We start from the raw sequence: 10,845 nt of genomic DNA, 5'->3' as shown, positions 1-10,845 counted from the left end.
TCAATTGGCAGCCCCAGAGAGGTTTCTGTGATTCAACCCGTCACAACAATGTACCACATTGCAATGTATTTTATTTATATTTAAATAATTAAGAAACCTATACAAGGCTCCAGATGACCTAATATATCATTAGAATTCTAATAAAATAATGAAAATGACCATTTTAACAGGAACTCTGCTAATCAGTCAGCTACAAAACCTCCTTTCCCACCTTTAGCTAGGACCCTCAGCCCTCTCTAAAAACCCTATAAAATAGTCATGCTGTTAGGTCACAATGGTATTATGCATTGAAGTTTATTCTGCAAGGCAAATTCCAAAAAGGAAGCAACTCCAATTTGTGGACATGTTCAAGGAAAGAATAGAAATACATTATTTTTGTTTTGTACATCATCAGACTAACGATGACGAAGCCACTTGCTGGGCTGGGGCTGACCTCCTATGCGACACTCAAAACACTGATTACATGTTGCCAACTCTTTCAATTGTATCATGAGACTCAAACAACATTTTTCTTAAAGACCTGTGCCTGAAGTCATGTGACTACTTGAGAATTTCACTTTTCTTTGGAAATTTCTAGCCCTCCTTATTTTCCTGCAGAGAAAAGCTTGAAAATGTGAACCTTAGAGGCTCAAAATGAGAAGACAAATCAAAAGTTATTTTGTTGTTATCCAAAACGTGTTATTTTTTAAAATCTCATGATTCTTTCATCAGAATTTTTGAACACTTTGTGGCTGGTAACATTAGATTGGTTTAACATGAACCTCCACTGTCTGGCCCAACCCCGATCTTGCCAACTCTTATGATTTGAATAACACAATTTTGGCCCCTGCTGAAGGCACTTTAGTGATAATAGACCAGAAGCGCCTGCCTTGGTGTCATTTGGGAACATGGTCTGTCTACCCTTCCCCACTTTTCCACCTCCTGTGCAAAAGCAGCCAATCTGAGCTAATGCAGGAGCTGGGCAGAGCTTTCTCTCTCCGCAGAGGAGTTTTTGGGTAGGAGAAGAGGGCAAAGGGAGCAGCCAACACCATTTTCACAAGAGAGGCAGATGGAGCTGAAAATATCCAATAGCTCAGGGAGGCTTTATTCCATTTTTCTCACCATAATAAACTAGTTGGTCATCTTGATGCCTTCCATCTTCACCCCTGCAATCCCAGGTCTGGGAAAGGGGGAAAAAGCCCCACAATCTGCCCCCCCCCCGCAATTCAGACCCAGAAAGGGATAAGGAGAAGCACTATAGCAGGGCTTCTCAAAATGGGGGGATAGGACTTCTCAGGAGGGTCACAAGGTTCTAAAATGGGGGGGGTTGCAAGCAGGCAGCCTTCACGTCAAACCCTGCTTTGCCTCCAGCATTTATAATAGTGTTAAATATATTAAAACACTTTTTGAATTTATAAGGTGGAGTCGCACTCAGAGGCCTTCTGTGCGAAAGGGGCACCAGTACACTGCACAAAAGTTTGAGAACCACTGCACTAGAGCTGCAGATTAGAAGGGGCAAATGCGTCACTGGGGCGTTGCACAGTTCCCAGCTGGCCTGGGGCACTCAGCAGACCTGGGACGCCAGGTTAACTTACTCGAATTGTTCAGGGCTGGGTTGAGGCTGGAGACTCCGCACCATCCAGCAGCATTTTATAACGTGGGCATAACTTTGCAGTTTGCTCTCGGGTCCACATAGCGTGCCTGCTTTGGGGCCAAAAATCACCCCCCCCCCCCCGTATCTCTTGCAAACCCCCAGGATCCTGGGGCCGTCTCGTGAGCTCTAGACGCTCGCATTGGGCCCCGCTGCCAGGCGCCCTGTCCCAGCGCTGGGCTGGGCCAACCCACGCACCTCGGCCCCCGAGTCACGCCTGTTCCAGCCCTGTGGCGCTGCGCTAGGTGCACGGACCTCGGCGCCGTGTCTCTAGGAGGCGGGCCGCAGCGAGCACCTCCCGCCCCTGGAGCTCAGGGAACAGCTGACTGCGCTCTACAGCGTCCCTCGCTCAATGCGCATGCGCGGCTGGGCCCCCGCGCAGGCCCCTTCAAGCGCGCTGGGGGCGGCGCTGCTGTGCAGACGTGGCGGCCGTGAGAGGCCGCCTCGCGCGGAAGGCGCTGAGGAGCGGCAGCCGCCCGGCGCCATTGCCATGAAGAGTTCCTGGGGGAGCGGCAGGTAAGTGTTGCCGCCCCTGGAGAGGGACCGGCGCGGCTGCCCTGAGTCCCGCGATCCCTGGCATCGGCGAGGGGGCAGGTACCAGCCAGGCGCGGCAGAGCCTCCGCCCCGCCCCCAGTGTAGCGCCACATGAGCAGCGCCGTGCGCAGGCCCCGGCTGGGCGCCCGGAGCCAGCGCAGTGGGTGGGCGAGGGGGGCTGGGCGCGGCTGAAGGCTCTGCCCGGGGTGGCAGGTGTTTCTCTGTTGTCGGTAGAGGCGTCCCGAGAGAATGGCCGGGAGGAGCCAGCCCCCAGCCGGAGCCTTGCTCGCGGCGGGCAGCAGCCGCGCCTACCCGTTCGGAAACGGTCTCCAGGCGGACAGCGAGGCGCAGGAGGAGGACGGGGAAGTGTCCGAGCTGCGCCCCAGAGGGAGGGAGAAGGTCCGACGAAGTACCTCGCGGGACCGGCTGGATGATATTGTGCTGCTAACGAAGGACATCCAGGCAGGCGAGACTCTAAACGCGATAGCGCTGCAGTATTGTTGCTCGGTGAGTCTCGTGTACGGAGCGGTTCCCAGCGCGGTTTGTATTTTTGCCCATGAGCCGCTCAGGCCCAGCGGGACATGCAGTGTTCCCGACAGAAACTGCACAACACGAATGCTAAGTTGCGTGATATTTAAGCCCCCAGAAATCAAGAAATGTCCAAGTTAAGGCTGACAAGGTGTGCGAGGTAATATCTTTATTGGACAGCTTCTGTTGGTGAGAGAGACAAGCTTTTGAGCCATACGGAACTCCTCTTCGGACCTGGAAAAGGTACTGGGAGCATTAAAGAAATGCTACAAAATATTAGTATATGCCTTATGGTGTAGAAAAAGGTTTTAGTGTTTTAAACTATTAGTTTAGCTATAATCTTGAATGTATGCATAGTAGCACCTTTCATCCAAATGGAACCTAGAATGTTTAAAAACTTTACTGTGTGTAAAATATGCTGACGTTGCACATCTTTGAACTATGGCTCCCTCTGGGGTGATATGTGACAGCTCTTCAGCAGCACATAACACAACAAAAGGACTTAATGTTGTTAATACATGTATTGTCACATTTTCCAAATCTTCATACTACATTTTACAGATTATATTCTTGAAAGCATTTCCTGGGTGTTATGCATTTTGGAAAAAAGTGTGGTGTGTTTGAGAGAGAAGGTGAGGCTGCATCTGAAGTCTACCACAGTGCATAGCCACAAGTGGGCAGACTTATAGTAGAGCAACCTGTATGGAGACATTTCTTGATTTGGATGCCTAACAGCAGTGCTCATTAAATGTTTTCATATGGTACTTTTAATTTTTTTTTTTTTTTAAAGAAAAATAGAGAGAAGAAAATGAGTAACTTTGCTCTCCAGAACTCTGAAATTCTGAAGACTAGCCATAAATGGGTATTGGCACATGTAAATAACATCACTAGGAGCTTATCTCCCTCCCTATGCACTTTAGGAGAGCCAAGAGAACACTCTTCTTACATTAGCTATAGGGTGCTGCTAACTTTGCAACATCTCCAGTTTTAGAATTTTAACTTGAATGAGTAGTGTTTAGCTTCTTGGCACTCTTGCATAGTCTACTAGTATTGAGCCAAGCCAAGGGTTTCTGCAGAGCTCTTGCCTCAGCTAAGGTGAACCTTCAGTACACTTCTCACTTTGTAGTTAAACTAGCTGTACATGTGTGGTAGTATAGCCTTCTTGACCAGAGCAGTGAAAAACTTGTACAAAATCTGAGCTACATTTGCTCATGCAGCTTTCAAAAGCTCGTAACTTGGTCAATAAAAAACAATTTTCTAAGGAATGCTCAGAGGTGTTCTTATGGCTTTTTTCATGCAAAATGTAAACTTTCAATTCTCTAGCCATTTTGTCTGTAAAACAGTTTAAAAAAAAACTTGGTGAGTGAAGCAGAAACCTTGTTTACTAGTTCTCAGATGTTTTGCTCCTATTCTGGGCGGGGGGAGGATTGGTGGGGAGGGAAGAGAGCCTTGCTACAGAGACCAAGCCTGTAAGATGAAAAGCTTTAAATCAAATGTTCAGATACTTAACTTTTTAACTGAAAGCTTTTTTAAACTACCCCTTCTTTAATCATTTTCTCTCCTCTCTCTCTTGTTTCTACCCTTCACAAGCTTATTTTTTTGTAGCTGTTTGTAATGTAACCTGTAGTGGAATATTTTTTGTGAGAGTTAATAAGTGGAGCTCTTAAATCTGTAGGAAACCCTGCCCTTTCTCAAAGGGGGGAGGGAGGATAGGAAGACTTAATGCCCTGAGTTATGCCTATTGTTGCACTTGGCAATACAGAGGCAGAGATGAAAGAACTATCTTAGATGAATGAGGGTAGTTTTGTAAAGTAGGAGAACTATCTACCTAGATGTTCCCTAACACGGGTCGGCAACCTGTCAGAAGTGGTGTGCTGAGTCTTCATTTATTCATTCTAATTTAAGGTTTTGTGTGCCAGTAATACATTTTAACCATTTTTAGAAGGTCTCTTTTTATAAGTCTATAATATATAACTAAACTATTATTGTATGTAAAGTAAGTACGGTTTTTAAAATTAAATTAAAATGCAGAGCCCCCCGGACTGGTGGCCAGGACCTGAGCAGTGTGAGAGCCACTGAAAATCAGCTCACGTGCTGCCTTTGGCATGCATGCCATAGGTTGCCTACCCCTGGTCTAGAATAACCAAGGCACATCTGACAGTAATAGTATGTCTGTTTGCAAAACACTTCATAAACTAATGGTTATCGTTTCTTTGAAAGGGAGGGAGGAGTATTATTTCCGTTTTTATAAATAGTTATTGAGACACAGGTTGAGTGACACTTTCCCCCCAAGTTCAGAGGGAGTCAGTGATTATTTGCATTAGAATACAGTTCCTGCCTTCCAGTCTGTACTTCAGTTCTTGTCTGTTTCAAAAATTTAGTTTGTATTTGGAACTCTTTGATTTCATGTCTTGCATCAAAATATTTTTGATTGGGTTCCATTTATAATGTGGGATTCCCCTTTTTAGGGGTGTATACTGTCACTCAGGGAGGCTAGAGCTCTTCTTCAGGTTTAATAAACCTTTCATGTTGTTTAAACTACATTGCTTTAATTTTTTATTTCCAGGTTGCAGACATCAAGAGGGTTAATAATCTTATCACTGACCAGGATTTTTTTGCGCTGAGATCTATCAAAATTCCAGTGAAGAAGTTCAGTGTATTGACTGAAACGCATTGCTCTCCAAAAGGCAAGCAAGTTTCAAGACCTTTATCGTCTACTCAGTTTTCCCCAGAATTCCAAGAAACATCCCCAGCGTCTGATTCATTTTCCTGTAATGAGACTGTTGGCAACTTCTTGAAAGAAGTGGATCGCGATATAGAACAAATAGTAAAGTGCAATGATACGAAAAGAGAGAATCTTAATGAAGTTGTTTCTGCCTTATCCACACAGCAGATAAGCTTTGAACCTGATGCTAAAACCAAAAAGCGGAAAGATCCCTATTACGGAGCAGACTGGGGCATAGGATGGTGGACAGCAGTGGTGATAATGTTGGTGATTGGCATAATAACTCCAGTTTTTTATCTTTTATATTATGAGGTTTTAGTGAAAGTGGACGTTAGTCACCATTCTACAATGGAATCTGCCCACTCACTAGTCACAGCACCATCACAACAAAAACAAATGGAATAAATCCAGCAAACATCATGAATGTTGAGAGTGAGGAGGAGCTTCAGCATTACAATGGAAAGTCCCAGGAGACTGTTGTTTATACACATATATAACATAACTTTCACATGAAGAGAGAAACAGTATAGAATGCAAAATGCATCTGGAATGCAAAGAATAGATATTACTGATGTATACATTCCTTCTTTTTGGGCACTATTAAAGTACAAGGATGCTTTGCTTCCTTTATTTTAATAGTTGTGGGAACCTGCCATATTTACATAGGAGATAATCCTGTGGGTCACCTAAACTGTCAAGCATGTTGACAGATGACATTACCAGGTTTAATGTGAGACTGTCATGGAATAAATGTGTATGTATGTAAACAGGTATTTTTGAAGGCTTTGCACTTTTTTCTATTTAAATATAACCTGTTTTGTTTTGTTTTTTTAATTAACGATTGCTGTTAAGATGCAGTTCTGACAAACATGAGATAAATGAGTACAATTGACTATAATTTGCTATCTGAATGCATCTGCTTCAGCATGTTTAATTTTAAAAATAAATATTGTTTCATGCTTTATTTATAATATATTTAATGGTACATGCTACATGGGCTATCTTAATATCCCAGTTTATGGCTGTCAACTGAAGAGATCTACTTCCCACTTCATAATGTATACCACTGAATATATATTTAGTGTATGGCTGGTGTAAATTCTGTGTGTAAAACCTTTTCCATATATAAAGTTCAAACCACTTTTTTCCTTAGATCAGTGTGAAACTTTCTGAAAGGAAAATGAATGTTGGGCTGAGAACTACTGTTGACTGACTAGAAAGATGTATCAAATTAAGCTTAGTAGACTGATAGGGCACTGCTTATGTTGGACTTTTTGCCCTATAACTACTGCATTATGTAATAGACATCAAGTGGTGAGATTGCAAAGACATTTAATAGAAGTTTGTGAGCTTTTCACAATCAGTGCACAACCAAACAGTTTATTAAATTCCTCCTTTGAGTATAAGGAAACTTACTTTACTACAAGTAAGGCCCAGTATTCAGACTGGGTCTCATTTTCTGCTGCAATCCAGTCAATAGGTTCATAAGCCCTCTTTTTTAAATGTACTTCAGAAGCTTGCTTGAGGTCACTTTGTGTATAAGTGAGCTATGCTCTGATGCCTAAACACAATCCAGTTGTTGAGACGGGAGTTCTTGTCCTGTGTAATAATTAGCTGCTCACATTTGAATAACTAGAAATTTGGCTAAATAACATGCCTTTTTCTGTTCAACTACTTGTATGGGAAAACAATCCAAGGGATGTAGCATTTCCTTCCAGGGCTCCTTACCTTTTTTGTATTATTAAGGAAATACTCTTCTAATTACATTATACAGTGCAGAAAACTGGTTTTCCTCGGTTGAAACAGCTGGTGTTTTCAGGTATCTGAGTGGATGCATATGGTAATATATAGGAGGGCTTCAGAAGCACCACTCTTTTTCGACCCACTCTCACAACACTTCAGAGGGAAACCCTGTGGAACCTAAAAGAGAAATTTGGCCTGCGGTGATGATGCAGCTGCTGGCAGTGCCTTACTGCCCGCATGATCCTTGTCAGTCTCTTGTGCTCTTAAATTTCTTCCCCTGAAGAAGGCTAGTCTCTGCATTTAAGCAGTCACATAAATTTTTCCTAAGAAATATACAGCTAGAGAAGAGGAAAATTAGTTTTCAACTTCCTAATTTTTGTTTAAAGAGGAAAGGGAAGGTAGTTATGTATTCCTTTATAGGGATTTATTAAAATATGAATTAAGATAGTGCCTATAACTTACACTAAATCTCATTGTATTTGCCCCCTGAAGCAAAGTTATCACTGTTATCCTCCACTCACAATTACTTTACCATGTGAGTAAATGGATAGGCTTTGGCAGCAAAAGAGACTTGAGTGAAAAATACTTCTCTTCGATGTTATATTTTGTATTTAAAAAGCATCTTGTCCAAGTGTACAGTATAAACAAGTGATTCTGAGAAATGGACATACCTTTTAAAAGATGCAGTACTTAAAAAACTTTATTTAGAAATTCTGATGTCTTACAGATTTTAAGGAGGGCAAATGCAGTTTGTTAAATGAGGCAAACATGGTTAACTGGCTGTGTTTTTATTTAAAAATTGTAAAACTTGACAATACAAAAATTGCATTTTAAGGCTGAAGTTGTCTAAAATTTGGTGGCAGGTGGAAGTACACTTTGATCCTGTGAATTTTTATTTTGGAGCTATTCTGAATTGTTTGATAAAGTGGCTGCGCTCAGAAGAATTTGATGCAAAATTTCTTCCAGAGAAGACCAAACTAGCCATACAAGTAGGAATTATTTAACATTTGTTTTGTTTTAGAAATGGTTTTAAAATCTTTTGTTACAAACATAATAGGTCAAACATTAAACAGTTGAAGTTTAGAAACAGTTGATTGCTTTAATCTAGGATTTCAACATTACTTTGAAGGTGCCTTAATAGAAATCATATCTATGTAGGAACTCTTTAAGCATAGAATACAATTCTGTGCTCTGAGCAAACTTAGGTTTGCTCCTTTTGCTTGCCTTAACTAACCTCTTGCCCCTATGGCAATGATTAATTTTGGAATTACAAAATGTTAATGCTTTATGATGCCAGATTGGTCCTTTCATCACAATAAAAAACTCAAGAGAATTATTAACAAGCTGAAAACATGAAATTAGGTTGTTTGGGATTTTCAGAAGATACACTGCATACGAGTTATTTTCAGTAAGTGTGACTCATTGCATACACATGAGCAGACAAAAGAAAATGTTAAATTGCTAATATTTTGGTAATAGATTGTAATCAGATTTGGTCATATCTTGAATTAGAATATGAACGGGTTCTATACTGTTAAAATACAAGAAAAGAGACATTGCTCTGGCATTATATACTAAGAGCCTTTGTTTTGCTACATCTCTCACAAGTCAAATTTGTGTTTTTTAAGGTCTGAGAAGACTTGTGACTTATTGTCAATGAGTTCTTCCTTAAAAAATGTGTACTGCAGCAAAGGTATAAACCTTATCTTTTAAAGTAGTTTTTGAAAAAATACTTGTTTTGAACAACATTCAATTAGCTTATATAACATTTTTAAGAGCAGAAAGTTAATTTTATCAGAGTCTACCATAGGTTTCCCTTGAATATAGGACTCCTGTTTAGTACTAAAGGGAGTTGCTTGCATGAATTTCAATTTGCTTCTTTGTGGGTAGCCTTGTTCTGTTGCAATTGTACTGTCTTTTCCAAACTATGACAGATACTGCAGTATCAGTTATTTACCTGTAGCAGTAAACTAGCTGATTGCGCTTTGTGATACAGATTTACACTTAATAGTTAGTAGTGAAGTGGTAAAGCCAGACTCCTGTCACAACTGTTTCAACAGTGAAGTTGGAATTGTAAAGAAATTTACTACATGGTGCATTCAAGTGAAGAATCATGCTTTAAATTAAATATAAAACATGATTTGCTCAGGAAGTCAATTTTTATCTAAGTGCATATTGCACTGTTGGCACATATGTAAATGTTTTATTTAAATCTGATATATTTTTGGAGTACACTACCACAAATGGTCTTTGTATAACAAAGTATTTTATACAGGATCAAAATGTAATTAGATGTGAAATAATGCAGTGCTGAAGATGTAAGCCTCTTATTAAACCTTTTGTTCCTTTTACTTGCTTCATAGTTTTGGGAGAGCTCCGAGCATTCTAATAAAATACTTTTGTGTGCAGCGAAATGTGAACTTGACGGCATGTTCTTGTCCCTGCATCTGCTTTCCTGAGGAACTTGCACACTTGTCTCTCAAGCTGATATTGGTTAGCCTATGTACAACCTCAAACTAAACTCTTTAAGTTGGTTAATATCTCTGTTTATATGTTGTGTAGATCTCAGTCCAATATTCATATCTATTGGTATTATGACGTTACAGTATGGTTATTCACCCCCTCTTGTATGAGTAGACTCTCAATTTCAGATAAATGACTGCCTTTGACCTACCTAAAAACCATGAGGTGAGTGAGGCAGTTTTAAAAAACAGGCCCAAGAAAAATAACCCCCGTTATTAAGCTAATTTTCAGATGCCAACACTTTCACAGGCTGGCAAAACTACCTTTCTAGTGGTATATTATACTTTCACCTGCCATTGTCCTAGGAATTTGCAGCTGAAATCCTATTTAACTTTGTACAATTGTTAGCCAGAGTCAGAAGTTTTCTTAAACCCGAGTAAACAATGTTTTGTTTTGTTCACTCTGCTACCATTGTGGAATATTAATCATATTCTAAATAATTAAAGGGACTGTGCCAATTTTGGAATGCTATTTGAAAAGTAGTTCTACGTTTCGTGCAGACCTTGAACAGTATAGTTTAATGCTCTCATCTTCATCTTTCCCTTTGAGAGGTAGACAGTCGCAGGTATGCTGCTAAGTTCAATTCTTGTATCAGACCCTGTTCAACAGAGTGAACAATCAATAAAATTTTACCAAGCTTTATTCTTAAAGGGCTGTGCTAAGGTATGCGTGGGCCTGAAGTGGTTTGCTGCATCGTTGTCTATATTTGCCACCAGCCATGGTAGCTGCTATAGCCATAATAGCCACATTTCTCCACATGGAAGGGGGGTTTGTAACATCTTCCCCCCACTAGCTGTGCAGGGATTAAATGGAAGGAGGCCTGTCTAAAGGGAAAGTCATAAATGGCTGCAGGATCATCTGAGTATATGTGGTACAATGCACAGATAGCAAAAAGCTACCACTAAGTTATTGGTGCCTTGAGATTGGTCACTGAAAGGCAGCTTTGGGTTCAAGGCTTGACTACAGACAAAAAAGGGAAGGAAGGGTATCCTCATACTTAAATTGGCTTACAAAACATCCTTGATCAGCACAACTACATTGTATTCTCCAAGTCACTGGGACCTGAGCAGTGTGTGCGTATGGAAGATATTTGCCTGTAACATTACACCTCTTCTTTCTCCACATTCTGAAAACACACTTTTATAAATGGAGTTTAAAGTAC

At 40.9% G+C, this 10,845-nt stretch overlaps 1 protein-coding gene across 1 annotated transcript; it reads left to right on the top strand.

Moving 5' to 3' along the window:
* The first annotated feature begins 2,214 nt into the window (after window positions 1-2,214).
* Window positions 2,215-9,574, top strand: LYSMD3 (LysM domain containing 3). Its single transcript, XM_050943931.1, is given in 3 exon segments — window positions 2,215-2,671; window positions 5,259-5,817; window positions 5,820-9,574. Coding segments are annotated over 3 exon segments (912 nt in total). The 5' UTR covers window positions 2,215-2,413; the 3' UTR covers window positions 5,915-9,574.
* The last annotated feature ends 1,271 nt before the right edge of the window (window positions 9,575-10,845 follow it).

This window comes from Gopherus flavomarginatus, chromosome 3, assembly GCF_025201925.1.
Source record: "Gopherus flavomarginatus isolate rGopFla2 chromosome 3, rGopFla2.mat.asm, whole genome shotgun sequence".
Classification (NCBI taxonomy): domain Eukaryota; kingdom Metazoa; phylum Chordata; order Testudines; family Testudinidae; genus Gopherus; species Gopherus flavomarginatus.
The sequence above is the reverse complement of the archived record's forward strand: the minus strand, read 5'-3'. Positions and strand labels throughout refer to the sequence as shown.